Raw genomic sequence first — 17,611 nt, 5'->3', positions numbered from 1 at the left:
TATGTCAAAATATTGAGCCCACAAGTCCTTTGTGAGCTAGCTAGCCAGCTAGTTAACCTTAGCTCACTGTTCGTGTGGTCAGACTTTTCCCCAGACCCCACATGATAGCTAGTGAATATTTAACATTAGCTAGTTAGCGCTAATCACTAACGTTAGGCACATTCGCTAGCATGTCGCCGCCTGTCAGGGAAGTCCAACAACACCACGTTGGCTATATCCTGGCAAGCGGTACCAGAGTGCCAAGTCTAGGACAAAAAGGCTTCTCAACAATTTTAACCCCCAAGCCATAAGACTCCTGAACAGGTAATCAAATAACTACCCGGACTATTTGCATTGTGTGCCCCCTAACAATACTTATCTATTGTTCACCTAATACCTTTTTTGCACTATTGGTTAGAGCCTGTACGTAAGCATTTCACTGTAAGGTTTACACCTGTTGTATTCGTTGCATGTGACAAACTTTATTTGATTTGACATCATGACTACACAAACCGCGAACTAACATTAACTAGCTGGCTAACTCACAAAGGACTTGTCAAAATTAAAGAGGCCATTATGCTAGCCTATGCTGATTTTCTTTTTACTTGTAAGGATAGTAACGTGTGTTGTACACGTAACTAGTCAGGGGATGTCTAGACAATTTTTAAAAGCATCTAGTTAACCACAGATCTTTAACCTAACCAACATAGCTTGTTAGGAGCTAGCAAACAGGGCTTACCATATCCCACAGCTCCAGCAAAGCCTCTGTGTGGAGGATTTTCCCACCTTGGGCTTTGAGTGTGTAGTACTTTCTTTCTGTATGATAGCCACATTAGCATTTCATTTTTGTGGGTAATTACAGGCAAATATATTGATAAAAGTTACCTTGTCCAAAAGAAATTTGCTCAGTTATCAAAACGTCACGCCAGGGTAAGCCTACACAAAACACAGCCCTTATTTTAAGTGTTTCTAAAATCCCCTATGGGAAAAATGAATGGTGGAAAAACAATTGAAACCAATTTCCTGTTTGACCGCTAGATTTTATGGGAATTATGACACCTCCACTGTGGGTCTCTATTACACACGTTAAATTTATTCCATGGATCCCTTGGCCAAAAGTAGTTTAATCTGTTGTTAGTATTATTAATTAAAAAAAATACATGTAAAACATATTTTGAGATATGGCCGCGGACCCCCTGCAGTACCTCCACGGACCTCTCCCAACTTTGAGAACCTCTGAAAGCTGACTGCTATCGCATTGGTGTCTATGGGAGTGCCATCCCCTTAAGCAGACAACGGTAAACGGCCTGATTGAACTATCTTCATTTATCCACCATCTTTGATGAAACTCACACTCGATCACTCGGTGCTCTTTTGGGCGTCCTGGGTGAACCAAGAGCTGTGTTGTTTTTCCTAACTGGCTGTCTGGCACAGGAGAAATGGTAGCTAGCTAGCATTCTGTGAAAAATTGTCTAACGTACGACTGTGATTATCTGATCGAAATAATGAATTTACTACCATCAAACGCACATGGGAACGGATTACTGTACGCGGGATTCAACCAGGATCACGGTGAGAAATTGTTTCTTCATCGAAATCTTCTTTGGTTGCCAGTTCTGTCGTCGATGCCATGCTAACGACGTTTTGAGGCTGGGCTGTAATGCTGCATTCATAACCAAGTGGGAAGGTGGTTATTACCAGTTGTGACGTTGTAAAGCAAGCTAGAGCTACTTTAAACATTTTTGAACCTTTATTTAACTAGGCAAGTCAGTTAAGAACAAATTATTATTTACAATGACGCCCTACCTCGGCCAAATCCTAACGACACTGGGCCAATTGTGCGCCGCCCTATGGGACTCTGAATCACGGCCGGTTGTGATACAGCCTGGAATCGAACCAGGGTCTGTAGTGGTGCCTCTAGCACTAATATGCGCCATTCAGAGTTTCCTAAAGCTAACTAATTTAATTTAGCTTCACATTCCAGCTCAGGATTCATCCATACTACGACGGTGGATATTGCATCTCCGCCTGCCGCTAACTCTAGCAGGCTTGTAACTGCCTGTACATGTCGCACATGGCTAGTCGAATGCCGAACTCTTCATTGAGACAATGCTAAAATATCAATTATTGGGTGAGTCAGTGCCACATTTTAATTTGTGCCTAAATACAAATGAAATAAAAGTTATCTTGCAAGTTCAGCAGGCTATGGTGTATAATAGACATTTAGAAGCACTGTCTTTATTTTATTACTTATCGCTGGTGCCATCTTTGTATTTATTATGATCCCCATTAGTTGCTGCCAAGGCAAAAACTATATTTAATGATGATGCAATCTTTGCAAGAGGGAGGGAATCTGATTTAATTGCTCCTCAACTCACAGCTCAGTCATTTCATTCAGGGTAAGTGGAGTTAGCAATGAGTTAGCCTGCCCTGGAGCAGGTTTGTTTACCTGGCTAAGAGGTGATCCACTTTCGTATGGCCGGTTATCCCGAGTTGAACTCAGTGACCAAAGTTACCTCGCCAGCTCCTCAAACCTGCTTCTTGGATAACCCTCTGTTGGATGCATTCACGTGCATTGACTCGTTAATAAACTCAGATTTGCTAATGGCCAACAATCTGAGTCAACCATAAACTAAAAGTACAGCTGTCATGCTTGTAAACATATTATATGTTCAAAAAATGTATTAATATATTGCTTTTTATAAATAATGTTTTATTTAACCTGCCAAAAATTCTGTTCTCAATGTAATTTCCTGACTAGGTAAAGTCAGCATGTGGAGCTCAGGGATGATAGACGAGTTTCCCACTAGTAATTACCAGTAGGAGGGTAGTTCAATTTGTGTTGTCAGTCGTGTGATAAATACCACCTTCCCACTTGGTTATGAACGCAGCATTACACCTAGCCTAAGCTAGTTTGCTAGTTAGTTATGTCTATCTAACGTTAGCAGTATTCAGTTGTTGTGAAATACAAGTGATTGGATTATCATTTGAGCAAACTAAATGGTATTACATGTAACTCTGATCTGTAATCATATTAAGAGCTAAATATCATGGAAATGTTGGGCTCTCACGTTTAGATTTTAATAATACGCTAGCATCAGCTAACAACGAAACGTTAGCTAGCCGGAAATACAGCTGTGGGGGGTTCTACTGTTCCACAAGATAGCGATAATGTTGTGGCTAACGTCAAATAAACATCTATTCATTTACAGTTACAGTAGCCATATCCTTGCAGGGTTGTAACATTTTATAATTTTTATCTCTATGGTTAGCTAGCTAGCTAATTTAGCTACATATTTAACGTTATATGGAACAAATCATGGTTATAACAAATCTAGACCTGCCCCCTTTATCTGTGGTTAGAACTTTAGTTTGACAACTGCTAAAATACTACTAAGTAGATTACTGTACATCAAAAGCTAGCTCAAGCTGTGAGTATGATGATCCATTGTTTAGTTAGTGAGTGTAGTCCTAGACTTGGCAGGGGAAAGACTAATTATGTTTTACACATCAAACTTGGTCAAGTGCACCACATACCTTCCTTTTTAAACTCATAACATATAAATCATTTAAAAAATAATTTTTGGGATTTAGATGCAGAATCAGATAGTACAATTTCATAACAGTCTAGGCAGACAGACATGTGACAGGTACAAGCTTGGTGCCAGTGTGTGTGGGTCGGGTGTAGGAGTGGGTGGGTGGCCCTAGTCAGCTTATCTTCACTGAGCAGTGAATGAATGGGTCTCCCTCCAAACAAAGCAATGACTGTTAGATAATATACAAACACTGCTCAATGTTCACTGTGTGCGCATTCCTCGCAGGCAACTTCAGGTTACTGGAGTAGTAGGGCATGCTCCAAATCTGATAGGAAAGAGAGAACCTGACTGGAAGCATAGACTGTCCTTAGTTTATCTCCCTCATAATCATGATGTCTTTGAAGATGGATAAATATTGTGGTTATTCATTCACTGTGAATTTGGACCTAGCTTTGATCGGGGTTGTTTTAACCACTGGTATTGTCTGTCTGCTCCTTTCAGGATGCTTTGCTTGCGGAATGGAGAATGGGTTTAGAGTGTACAACACAGATCCACTCAAAGAGAAAGAAAAACAAGGTAAATATATGTTTAAAAAAATAATGACTGTACAGCAAATATGAAACATAACATCATAATTAGAAGTGTATCAAACATATCCTTTTTGATAATCATGATTCATCATAATGTGCTTTTTTTCCACGGTTTACCGTTAATCAAAAGTTATTGTGTAGCCATTTTGTTGATATGTAAATAAACTCAATGGGTCACTAGCATTGCTTGCAGTAAATCGAGGCCATTCTGCTGCACACAGGGACACAGCATTGTGACAGCGAGAGCCAAGGTACTTCCTTCCTGCTCCTGCTGTGTGTGAGATGAGATGGATCTGTCTGTCTGTGGCTGGGTTGGTGCTCTGGTTGGATGAGGAGGGCTATATGAGGAAGTTAATCATTCCGCCACTGAGCCCTGCACATGTGACTCCTCACATGACCTGTCCAAAGTCACAATAGGAAATTACTCACTGTCTTTAGTACTGTAGGGAAAGGATTAGCCTATAGTATAGGCCAGGGATGGCCTAACCTGGTTCTGGAGGGTTGCTGCAGGATGTGCAGGCTTTTGTTGATATGGGTCTAAATAACACCAGGACTACAGTCATTTTTATTACAGTGATGCATCATGCATGCTGGAAAGGTTTGCTTTAATATGCAGATGGAGTGAGGAGTTGTTTGCTATTTAGTAAAACTTTGAGATATTAAAACTATTTAAATTCTTATCAGGGACGGATCTTTCTAGTAACATTTATAGATCTTATTGGAATAGTGGTTTGGATAATTGTGGTGGTTTTTGTGGCGACACCCTTGATTCTCATTGGCTCAGTTTACTCGCCACCCACCAGATTGACAGCGTAATGGCCAATGAGGTGATTGTATGTGTCTTCCAGAGTTCATGGAGGGCGGGGTCGGGCATGTGGAGATGCTGTTCAGGTGTAACTACCTAGCGCTGGTTGGAGGAGGGAAAAAGCCAAAATACCCACCTAACAAAGGTATGGTTTTTACTGTGTGTGTGTGGTTCTTGTGTTGAACTTTCCGTCACATATGTAATATGAGCATTAGAAATAATATATTTTGGAACCCCCAAAATGATCTCCTAGTGATAGACTTTTCCATCACAGTGACCTTATCTAGTTATTTCTTTACATTGGTCTGGCACTAGAGACAAACGCCATCATGTCATGTTGGTCTTGTCGGTTGTAATTCCCACCATGTCCTCTGATGCTTTCCTCTAGTGATGATCTGGGATGACCTGAAGAAAAAGACGGTTATAGAAATTGAGTTCTCCACTGAAGTCAAAGCAGTGAAGCTTCGAAGGGACAGGTACGAACACTTCCCACTCTTTTTCTTCCCTTAATGTGGTTCTATCAGCGGTGTTGCGTGCCAGTACAAATGAAGTAAGAAGTTAGTACCACTTTAACTCCCTCTTGAAGCATTTACGACCAACCAGGAATGCAATCTTTGTGTTTCACACTGCCGGGATTGATTTCATCATCAAGGGCTGCTCCTTCAGGAGAATTTTGACACAATGACACAGCAATCTGGTTGGAAGTATTGTAATGCACAGTATAGGGAACAGTGGTGTAAAGTACTTAAGTAAAAATACTTTAAAGTACTACTTATGTAGTTTTTTGGGGTATCTACTTTACTATTTATATTTTTGTCTACTTTTACTCCACTACATTCCTAAGGAAAATAATGTGCTTTTTACTCCTTACATTTTCCCTGACTTCCAAAAGTACAACTTACATTTTGAATGCTTAGCAGGACAGGAAATAGTCTAATTCACACATTTATCAAGAGAACATCCCTGGTCATCCCTACTGCCTCTGATCTGGCAGACTCACTAAACACAATATAAGGAATGTGAAATTATTTATACTTTTACTTTTAATAAAGTATATTTCAGCGATTACATTTACTTTTGATACTTACATTTGAAGTCGAAGTTTGCATACACTTAGGTTGGAGTCATTAAAACTCGTTTTTCAACCACTCCACAAATTTCTTGTTTTAACAAACTATAGTTTTGGCAAGTCGGTTAGGACATCTACTTTGTACATGTCACAAGTAATTTTTCCAACAATTGTTTACAGACAGATTATTACACTTATAATTCACTGTATCACAATTCCAGTGGGTCAGAAGTTTAGATACACTAAGTTGACTGTGCCTTTAAACAGCTTGGAAAATTCCAGAAAATGATGTCATGGCTTTAGAAGCTTCTGATAGGCTAATTGACATAATTTGAGTCAATTGGAGGTGTACCTGTGGATGTATTTCAAGGCCTACCTTCAAACTCAGTGCCTCTTTGCTTGACATCATGGGAAAATCAAAAGAAATCAGCCAAGACCTCAGAAGAAAAATTGTAGACCTCCACAAGTCTGGTTCATCCTTACTTTTACTGAAGTATGACAATTTGGTACTTTTTCTACAACTGATAGGGAATAGGATATCATATGATATTTAGCTTAAGTTACATCACAGAGAGGGTGGAGATGGTACGAGTACAGTAATAACTGTCTGGGGTTGCACTCCCTCTTCTTAAAGCTGACGAGACCGGGAATACGGCTGCGCCGCCACACCATGTTGATGTTGTCCATCAACACCATGTGGATGTTGTCCATCCACACCATGTTGATGTTGTCCGTCCACACCATGTTGATGTTGTCCGTCCACACCATGTTGATGTTGTCCGTCCACACCATGTTGATGTTGTCCGTCCACACCATGTGGATGTTGTCCATCCACACCATGTTGATGTTGTCCGTCCACACCATGTGGATGTTGTCCATCAACACCATGTGGATGTTGTCCATCCACACCATGTTGATGTTGTCCGTCCACACCATGTTGATGTTGTCCGTCCACACCATGTTGATGTTGTCCGTCCACACCATGTTGATGTTGTCCGTCCACACCATGTTGATGTTGTCCGTCCACACCATGTTGATGTTGTCCGTCCACACCATGTTGATGTTGTCCGTCCACACCATGTTGATGTTGTCCGTCCACACCATGTTGATGTTGTCCGTCCACACCATGTTGATGTTGTCCGTCCACACCATGTTGATGTTGTCCGTCCACACCATGTTGATGTTGTCCGTCCACACCAGACGCGATCAGGACACGCACTATATTAATTTGGGGACAGGTCAAAACGTAATTTAGCTAGCTAGCTTGCTGTTGCTAGCTAATTTGGCCTGGGATATAAACATTGGGTTGTTATTTTACCTGAAATGCACAAGGTCCTCCGACAATTAATCCACAGATAAAGGGTAAACCGAGTTAGTTTCTAGTAATCTCTCCTCCTTCAGGATTCTTCTCTGGAGTTAAAATGGTGGTTGACAACCAACTTTAAGGTGCATTACCACCACCAACTGGACTGAGTGTGGCCCTCAGTTCATCTTTCAATCACCCACGTGGGTACATGCTCCTAAAAACCAAAGAGGAGGCGGGACTTGCAGTGCGTCAAGCGTCAAAAATAGAATCAAGTTCTATTTTAGAGCCTAGCTACGCAGACGCTCGTTGGCGCGAGCGAGCAGTTTGGATGAAATGATTGGATGACCTGTATGTGTACATTTATTTTGCAACGCTCGCGCATTTAACGTGAGCGGTGTGGTCAGCATGTTAGGCACAGAACCTGTTAGACTGGCAGTAATTGCATAGTACTGTATCGTTTCCAACCAGTTACTATGTCATAATCCAGTAATGGTATACATTATAGCTCCTTGGTGCATTGAGATGGCTGAATTATCGGACTACTCAGGAATTGCCTGAACAGTAATGACTGTTAAGATGTTCACCTTTTAGGTAACATTAAAGGGAATGTCAGAAGGTAATATGTTCGTGTCAGGAGTAGTGAAATGTTTTCTTACCAATGTTTCCCCATTAGTTTGCTGTATGTTAGTGGGCCAGATCTCTCCCTTTTCTCAGTCTTGAGCCTAATGTCTGCATCTCTCTGATGTCCTCAGGATCGTGGTGGTCCTGGACTCTATGATCAAAGTGTTCACGTTCACCCACAACCCTCATCAGCTGCATGTGTTTGAGACCTGCTATAACCCCAAAGGTCAGTACTACTACACAGACAGTCCAGCTACTGTCTACTGCAGCTCTCAGATTCCTATCCAGCCTGCTAGATGCATTAGACACACCCATCATTTAAGTAAACAAACCATTTTCACAAGAATGTTAAATGGTTGTAATGTGTCCTAGCTTCTCTCCCTTTCTCTCTGCTAAATATATTGGACACACTCATAATTGATGTCAACACACAACCCTCACAAGAGTGTTACATGGTTGTAATGTGTAGCCATCGACACATTCGCTCTGTCTCTCTCTCTTGCTCTCCTCTTTTCTTTCCTCTCTCTCTCTCTTGCTCTCTCTGTCTCTCTCTTTCTCTCTCCATGACTGTATCCATAACTTCTCTCCCTCCTCCCCCAGGTCTGTGTGTGCTCTGTCCCAATAGTAACAACTCTCTGCTGGCGTTCCCGGGGACCCACTCTGGGCACGTGCAGATCGTAGACCTTGCCAACACAGAGAAGCCTCCAGTGGACATCCCCGCCCACGAGGGGGCACTGTGCTGCATCGCCCTCAACCTGCAGGGAACCAGGATAGCCACTGCCTCCGAGAAAGTAACCCTTTTAACACTACTCCTGGGCTTAGACAGTGCCTTAAGCTTTTTAGATCTAGCATTGGTCGTCCTTGTTGCTTGTAGATTAGGGGTGACCAACTCCCAACGCTGTGTCTCGGTGCCTTTGTTTATTTCTCTCCAGGGGACCCTGATCAGAATATTTGACACCATGGCAGGCCACCTGATTCAGGAGTTGAGGCGAGGGTCACAGGCTGCTAACATCTACTGGTGAGAACAACCAATCTGGGTCTTTTCTTCATCTGGAGTTAGATGTGAGAAATGCTCTAAAGCCGGGTGGACGCTACACGACTTTCTAAACCCTGGCATTAAACAACTGTTATTCCTTTAGTTTTTTTGTGTTGCCAACATAGTGGTGGGCACACTAAACCATGTGGCTTGGTCTTGAGGTTTCTCGCTCCCGCGCTGTCTCTCGAAAACAATGATGTGGTTAGATTTAACGTAGCTACGAACTGTGGCTCAAAGCAGCCTCAAAAACGTTCAGTCAGACATTCACGCTTGCCATACAGAGTTGAAATATCTAGCTAACACTTTGAATTGAATAACATTGCTTGTGAACTTCAGAGCTGTAACGATTTGACACTTTGGTTTTTAGTAAAGGCGAGTACAAATGTATACTAGTAGTAGTCATCGTTCTGCTTGAGAGTACGTACACATTCTGGGTGATGCAAAACAACGTCATCATCTCACTGGCTACTTCTCTGGTGAGCTTTCATTGGCTATTGCTAAATACCGCTCTCAAAACGCGTTGTTGCACATCTCACACTACAACAGCAATGGAGATTTTGTGTAGATAAAATCAAACATCTGCCCACCGCCCAACGCATTACCGGGGGCAAACTGCCCGCCCTCCAGGACACCTACAGCACCTGATGTCACAGGAAGGCCAAAAAGATCATCAAGGACAACAACCACCCGAGCCACTGCCTGTTCATCCCACTATTATCCAGAAGGCGAGGTCAGCACAGGTGCATCAAAGCGGGGACCGAGAGACTGAAAAACAGCTTCTATCTTAAGGCCATCAGACTGTTAAACCATCACTAACACAGAGGCTGCTGCCTATAGGCATAGACTAGAAATCACTGGCCACTTTAAGGAATGGAACACTAGTCACTTTAATAATGTTTACATATCTGGCATTACTCATCTCATATGTATATACTGTATTATATACTATTCTACTGCATCTTAGTCCATTCCGCTCTGACATCGCTCGTCCATATGTATATGGTCTTAATTCATTCCTACTTAGAGTTGTGTGTATTGGGTATATGTTGTGTAATTTTTTTTAGATATTACTGCACTGTTGGAGCTAGAAGCACAAGCAATTCGCTACACCCGCAATAACATCTGCTAATCACGTGTAAAATTTGATTACGACATGTCTGAAAATATAAGGACGTCTGAAACTGTTCAGAGACGAGGTCGGTAGCCTTCAGATTGCGTCTTTGACCCGCTCACATTAAACAAGCATCGATGACGGTCGCGTGTCCCGAGTAGGCAACGACATGGAGATTTTGTCTCCCCGATCTCAAACTTGTCTGGGACAGCTAAATCGTAGCCAAAATCGTGTAGGGTACACCCGGCTTAATGTTTACATTTTAGTCATTTAGCAGACGCTCTGATCCAGAGTGACTGACAGTTAGTGTACCTGTTTTAAGGTTGCTAGGTACGATAACTACATTAAGTAAGTAAGTTGCTGTGATAGTCCTGTTTGGTAACTTATTTCCCCTCCCCAGCATCAATTTCAACCAGGACGCGTCCCTCATCTGTGTGTCTAGTGACCACGGTACAGTCCACATATTCGCTGCAGAGGACCCCAAGAGAAACAAACAGTCCAGGTCGGTCTGAGCCAAACATTTCACCTTTCTCTGCACTGTCACCTTGATCTCTTAACCGAAGTCCAAATTCTGCAACATTGATCAAAAGTGTATGTCGTGCCTTGTTGCACATGTGGTCAGAGATGAGTGGCAGTGGTCATGAAGCTCTTATTGAGAGAGCTGTCTTATTGACTGTTCTAGGATATACACCCTGTTTGGAGGAATGTCTTCAGTGAGCACATTGTTTTTCAATGTTAATCTTTAAACCAGCCACCATTCCAAACCCATTCTCGAATCCTTACCAGTGCTTCCTGTAATTCCAAACCCATCCCTGAATCATCTGTTGTTTCCTTTTATTCTTAGTTTAGCCTCGGCCAGTTTCCTTCCTAAGTACTTCAGCTCCAAGTGGAGCTTCTCCAAGTTCCAGGTTCCATCAAACTCGCCGTGTGTGTGTGCCTTCGGAACAGAACCCAACTCTGTCATAGGTGAGTAATGCGTGTGTGTATGCGAGGTAGTATCTCTCTCTGAGTACTTGTTTGTGTTGGCAGACCTCTGGAACAGAGCCCAGTGCAGTCATGTGCTATACATACTCCAGCTACTTCCTGCCAAGTGTTTATAGACAGATTCAGAGTGACATTTCTTCCATATTGACACATACAGTACCAGTCAAAAGTTTGGACACACCTACTCATTCAGGGTTTTGCTTGATTTTGACTATTTTCTACATTGTAGAATAGTAGTGAAGACATCAAAACTATGAAATAACATATATGGAATCATGTAGTACCCCCCAAAAAGTGTTAAACAAATCAAAATATTTTTTACGTTTGAGATTCTTCAAAGTAGCCACCCTTTGCCTTGACAGTTTTGCACACTCTTTGCATTCTCTCAACCAGCTTCATGAGGCAGTCACCTGGAATGCATTTTAATTAACAGGTGTGCGTTGATTTGTGGAATTTCTTAATGCGTTTCAGACAATCAGTTCTGTTGTGACAAGAGTGTGGTGGTATACAGATGATGGCCCTATTTGGTAAAAGACCAAGTCCATATTATGGCAAGAACAGCTCAAATAAGCAAAGAGAAAAGACATGAAGGTCAGTCAATCCAGAAAATGTCAAGAACTTTGAAAGTTTCTTCAAGTACAGTCGCAAAAACCATCAAGAGCTATGATGAAACTGGCTCTCATGAGGACCGCCACAGGAAAGGAAGACCCAGAGTTACCTCTGCTGCAGAGGATAAGTTCATTAGAGTTACCTGCACCTCAGATTGCAGCCCAAGTAAATGCTTCAGAGTTCAAGTAACAGACACATCTCAACATCAACTGTTCAGAGGAGACTGTGTGAATCAGGCCTTCATGGTCATATTGCTGCAAAGAAACCACTACTAAAGGACACCAATAATAAGAAGAGACTTGCTTGGGCCAAGAAACACGAGCAATGGACATTAGACCAGTGGAAATCTGTCCTTTGGTCCGTTGAGTCCAAATTTTTGATTTTTGATTCCAACCGCCGTGTCTTTTGTGAGATGCAGAGTAGGTGAACAGATGATCTCTGCATGTGTGGTTCCCACCATGAAGTATGGAGGAGGAGGTGTGGGAGTTCTTTGCTGGTGACACTGTCAGTGATTTATTTAGAATTCAAGGCACACTTAACCAGCATGGCTACCACAGCATTCTGCAGCGATACGCCATCCCATCTGGTTTGCACTTAGTTGTACTTTCAACTGATTTTCGACAGGACAATGACCCAACACACCTTCAGGCTGTGTAAGGGCTATTTGACCAAGAAGGAGAGTGATGGAGTGCTGCATCAGATGACCTTGCCTCCACAATCACCCAACCTCAACCCAATTGAGATGGTTTGGGATGAGTTGGATCGCAGAGTGAAGGAAAAGCAGCCAACAATTGCTCAGCAAATGTGGAAACTCCTTCAAGACTATTGGAAAAGCATTCCAGGTGAAGCTGGTTGAGAGAATGCCAAGACTGTGCAAAGCTGTCATCAAGGCAAAGGGTGGCTATTTTGAAGTATCAAAAATATATCTTTTTGTTTTTCCACTTTTTTTGGTTACAACATGAGTTACAACATGAGTTATGTGTTATTTCATAGTTTTGACGTCTTCACTATTATTCTACAATGTAGAAAATTAGTCAAAATAAAGAAAAGCCCTTGAATGAGTAGGTGTGTACAAACTTTTGACTGGTAGTGTATATTATTGTTGACTTGACACCACTTATTTGATTGTTTTATTGTTGACACCATTGACTCATTTTCAACTGAGCGGGAAATTGTGTTAAATTTATGGATACTTTTCTACAAAAAAAAGTTTATTTTGGTCTCTTACTGTGACCTCTCTCTCTCCTCAGCCATTTGTGCTGATGGCAGCTACTACAAGTTCCTGTTCAATCAGAAGGGGGAGTGTTCCCGAGACGTCTACGCACAGTTCCTGGAGATGACAGACGAGAAGATCTGACCTTTCACCCTAACACCTCCTGCAAACGGACAGACGTGTACATGGCGGATGGCTTTATTTTCTGGAGCAGGAGGACGAGGGGGGTGGACAGAAGGAGGAGGAGATGATGTCTCTGCTCACCCAGTGCTGATGGACTCTACATGGAGGAGCGTCAGAGGGAAGGTGAGAGAGACACCATCTCAGAAACAACAGAGGAATGAAAGATGGACTGAGAGAAATCAGGACTGAGTGCCCTCTGACAACCTACTTAAAGACTCACTGTACAACTACAGAAAGACAGGGGGACGAGAACACTCTAACGGATGTCACCTGGGCCTCCTTGTCCTGCTAGTCCGAGGACGAAAGAGGGAGACTTTCTTTTTAAAGATGTCTTCCGTGAAATGTACGATGATCAGGCTGTTATTTTTTAAAGGTGTATAGCGTTGATTCTAATAGGTAGATGCATAGAAAACAAATCTTGTCAACTAACACCACCTAATCTAACTATAGGGAGTGCCTCTGAGCTGAATCGAGAGTGGAGTGTGTGTACTCACATATATACAGAGTGCATTCAGAAAGTTTTCAGACCCCTTCACTTTTTCTATATTTTGTTACGTTACAGCCTTATTCTAAAATGTATTAAATAATTTTTTCCCATATTATAATCTACACACAATACCCTATAATGACAAAGTGAAAACAGGTTTTTAGAAATACCTTATTTACATAAGTATTCAGACCCTTTGCTATGAGACTCAATCAAGCTCAGGTGCATGCTGGTTCCATTGATCATCCTTGAGCTGTTTCTACAACTTTATTGGAGTCCACCTGTGGTAAATTCAAATGATTGGACATGATTTGGAAAGGCACACACCTGTTTTATATATTGTCCCACAGTTGAGGGTGCATGTCAGCAAAAACCAAGCCATGAGGTCGATGGAATTGTTTGTAGAGCTCTGAGACAGGATTGTGTCGAGGCACAGATCTGAGGAAGAGTACCAACACATTTCTGCTGCATTGAAGGTCCCAAGAACACAGTAGCCTCCATCATTCTTAAATAGAAGAAGTTTGGAACCACCAAGACTCTTCCTAGAGCTGGTCGCCCGGACAGACTGAGCAATCGGGTGAAAAGGGCCTTGGTCAGGGAGGTGACCAAGAACCTGATGGTCACTCTGTGGAGATGGTTGTCTTCTGGAAGGTTTTCCCATCTCTGCAGCACTCCACCAATCAGGTCTTTATGGTAGAGTGGCCAGACGGAAGCCACTCTTCAGAAAAAGGCACATGACAGCCCGCTTGGAGTTTGCCTAAAGGCACAAGATTTTCTGGTCTGATGAAACCAAGATTGAACTCTTTGGTCTGAATGGCAAGTGTCACATCTGGATAAAACCAGGCACCATCCCAATGGTGAAGCATGGTGGTGGCAGCATCATGCTGTGGGGATGTTTTTTCAGTGGCAGGGACAGGGAGACTAGTTAGGATCGAAGGAAAGATGAACGGAGCAAAGTACAGAGAGATCCTTGATGAAAACCTGCACCAGACCTCAGACTGGGGAGAAGGTTCACCTTCCAACAGGACAACGACCCTAAGCACACAGCCAAGACAACGCAGAATTGGCTTCGGGACAAGTCTCTGAATATCTTTGAGTGGCCCAGCCAGAGCCCGGACTTGAACCTGATCGAACATCTCTGGAGAGACCTGAAAATAGCTGTGCAGCGACGCTCCCCATCCAACCTGACAGAGCTTGAGAGGATCTGCAGAGAAGAATGGGAGAAACTCCCCAAATACAGGTGTGCCAAGCTTGTAGCATCATATCCAAGAAGACTTGAGGCTGTAATCTCTGCCAACAAAGTACTGAGTAAAGGGTCTGAACACTTATGTAAATGTGATATTTTGTTTTATTTTTAATACATTTGCAAATTGTGTGTAGATTGAGGGGGAATGATTTAATCTATTTTGGAATAAAGCTGTAATGTAACAAAATGTGGAAAAAGTCGAGGGGTCTGAATACTTTTCAAATGCACTGTGTGTATATATACAAATTGCATGGGTGGGGTTTCACAAGGTAAGGCCATTGAGTTGGTAAGAAAAGTTTGAAATAAATATTTATTTCAATCTTCATACAGATGAAGAATTGAGTCAGTTTAAAAGTTCCTATTTTTATATGAACTTGATATTAAAAGGCTTTCAGAGTATTTCCGGTGGTTATCTGGGTAACCTCAGTAACCTCATGGTGAAACACCACCCTGGTAGAGCTAGGTTTAGCTTTTACTCACTGTATAAACACAATGAATACGCCAGACTGAACATATGTAACTTACTGCATAGACTGTACAGAATAGAAGACATTTTCTGATTAACAAGTGTTGTTTCACTCTTCCTGCCATTTTCATGTTGCTGTGTGTATGTATGTGCAATATTCTTTACAGTACGAGTCTCTACATGAGGATGAGGTGAATTAGTTACAACTCCTAATTAGTACCTATAAGCCGAACCAAAAACACTGATTTTGGGCTAGATTCAATCCGATTGCCCCTATTCGGCTATGAACCTTTTAAAAGCAAGATTTCCGTGTTCGCAGAGACTGCATTCACGGTAAACGCTACATATGTCGGCTCAATCGGAAATGAATGTCAATCACGCTATAATGCAGCTCTTCCGTGGTCCGGATTGAATCTAGGCCCAAGTACTTTGATTAGGATGAAAACTCAATGTAAAGCTCAAACTCAGAAACTTGATCAGTCTCCGATGAGATTTTGAATAACGTACATCTTCTTAACGGATACTCACAGACAAGCTTAATTTCGTTCAGGTTTATCATACATCCGTTCATGAATTAATACAACCGTTTTCCCAGAGCCAAGCCTTCCCAAGTCATTGTGTGAACTGATTGACTGTTCTGCTATGGTCACAGCGAATAGAAAATACAGTTTCCACCCCCTTTGCTTACATACAAATATATGCTTTCAAGATTAAGGGCTCGATTCAATCAGATCCGCTTTAGTCGACATCTGCATAGTGGTTGTTTTGGGGGTGGGACTGCGATAGAGCTGTAAAATCCACAAGCGTCTCCTGCCATTATACTTAAAGCGGGCATGAACATTGGCTGCATGGTTTAAAAGTTCTAACGGTGGAATGTGAAATACGCCTTGATTAGGATGATAGAAATCCTCATGATTTAGTTTTCAATTTGAGCGTGTATAGCCTACACTTTCCTGTTCTGAACTTCTAACGTGAATGGAGCGGTGGGGCTTCGTGACAATGATCGTAAGAGCAGCTGCTCAAAGTTTTGACGGCTCCGACTCAGCTCCACCGTCAAAACATCCGCTGTGCGGGTGTCTGCTATCGCAGGTTGACGCTTGATCTGATTGAATCTAGGTCTAAATTTCAATCTGAATTAAACCAAAATCCACCTTCTCTTTGTGTGACAATGTACACCCATTCTTTTCTGGTGAGGTTTAGTTGGCTGGTGTAGTTTGGCCATGAAGAGAACTCTTCTGCTTGTTCACCATGATCAGCTTAAGCAAATTTCTAGCATAAATTCTAATCTACATATGACTTAATGTGTGGATCTACAAGCAGTATTAACTTTAGAAGCCATCTTATGTTTGTCACAGCACCGGCTCAAGCTTATTGGGACATGTGCATGACCTTACAATGTATTGTTTAGTGTATTTGTCATTTGTTCCGTTAAATCTTAACTTTGTACCAATGTACATTTCCTCTGTGTTCAATGGGAACCACTCTGAATGCATTTCATGTGTTGCTTTCTGCTCTGATTGTGCAAGTGGAATTCACTCACTACATGATTGTAAAATCCTGCATTTAAATGTGTGAATAAAACATCAGTTAGTGTAGGTGACTTAGTTTGGGGTAGTGTGATCTGTTTGTGTGTGAAAGTTACTTTAGAAGGAAACATGCTTGCTCCATAAACTCCAAGACAGCTCTTATCCCTTTTAGTGTTTTTTTTATTTGACCTTTTATTTAACTAGGCAAGTCAGTTCAGAACAAATTCTTATTTTCAGTGACGGCCTAGGAACAGTGGGTTAACTGCCTTGTTCAGGGGCAGAACAAGAGAGTGTACCTTACCTCGGGGATTCGATCTTGCAACCTTTCTGTTACTAGTCCAACACTAACCACTAGGCTACCTGCCACCCCGTGTTTGCAGCTCTAAAGTAGTAGTAGTACTATGGTAAAGGATACGGTTTTCAGGCAGTTAAAATGTCAGCATATGGACATAAGTGATCCAGTTGGTTCTGTTATCCATTACATGAGAGCTCCATGTGGGGGAAGTTTGTTGCCAGATCCAAATGGCTCCCTATACGGTGCACTACTCTAAACCAAGGCCATAGACTCTGGTCAAAAGTAGTGCACTATATAATGAATAGGGTGCCCTTTCAGATGCAGCCTTGTTTCATAGAGAAAGTGTTCTCCCCGTTTCCCACACATCTGGCCCGTAGTAACTTCCTGGAACACTAAACTCCCAGGAATGCAGCTTGCAGTGTCATGGTGACTCAATCAACAGCACTGTCCTCCCTACTTCCCTAGAACTAGATTAGTATTCCCTAATCTCAACACCAGGCAGAGATGTCAACTATCTGCGTAGCAGCTGTTTCTCTCCAGTGTTACAGA

At 42.1% G+C, this 17,611-nt stretch overlaps 1 protein-coding gene across 4 annotated transcripts; it reads left to right on the top strand.

Annotated features, from left to right (window-relative positions):
- Window positions 1-227: 227 nt before the first annotated feature.
- Window positions 228-16,845, top strand: LOC129829029 (WD repeat domain phosphoinositide-interacting protein 3). Of its 4 annotated transcripts, none has more exons than XM_055890455.1 (11): window positions 228-303; window positions 4,017-4,091; window positions 4,327-4,356; window positions 4,954-5,055; window positions 5,299-5,386; window positions 8,038-8,132; window positions 8,507-8,697; window positions 8,839-8,924; window positions 10,454-10,555; window positions 10,898-11,019; window positions 12,897-16,845. In XM_055890455.1, exons 2-11 carry the CDS (start codon window positions 4,034-4,036, stop codon window positions 13,001-13,003), a joined length of 981 nt encoding a protein of 326 aa, XP_055746430.1. In that variant the 5' UTR covers window positions 228-303; window positions 4,017-4,033; the 3' UTR covers window positions 13,004-16,845. The 4 variants fall into 4 exon arrangements, with proteins under 4 accessions (XP_055746430.1, XP_055746431.1, XP_055746428.1 ...); XM_055890453.1 differs by lacking the exon at window positions 228-303 and adding an exon at window positions 1,348-1,551; XM_055890456.1 differs by lacking the exon at window positions 4,327-4,356 and having other exon boundaries at window positions 284-303.
- The last annotated feature ends 766 nt before the right edge of the window (window positions 16,846-17,611 follow it).

This window comes from Salvelinus fontinalis, chromosome 30, assembly GCF_029448725.1.
Source record: "Salvelinus fontinalis isolate EN_2023a chromosome 30, ASM2944872v1, whole genome shotgun sequence".
Classification (NCBI taxonomy): domain Eukaryota; kingdom Metazoa; phylum Chordata; class Actinopteri; order Salmoniformes; family Salmonidae; genus Salvelinus; species Salvelinus fontinalis.
The sequence above is the reverse complement of the archived record's forward strand: the minus strand, read 5'-3'. Positions and strand labels throughout refer to the sequence as shown.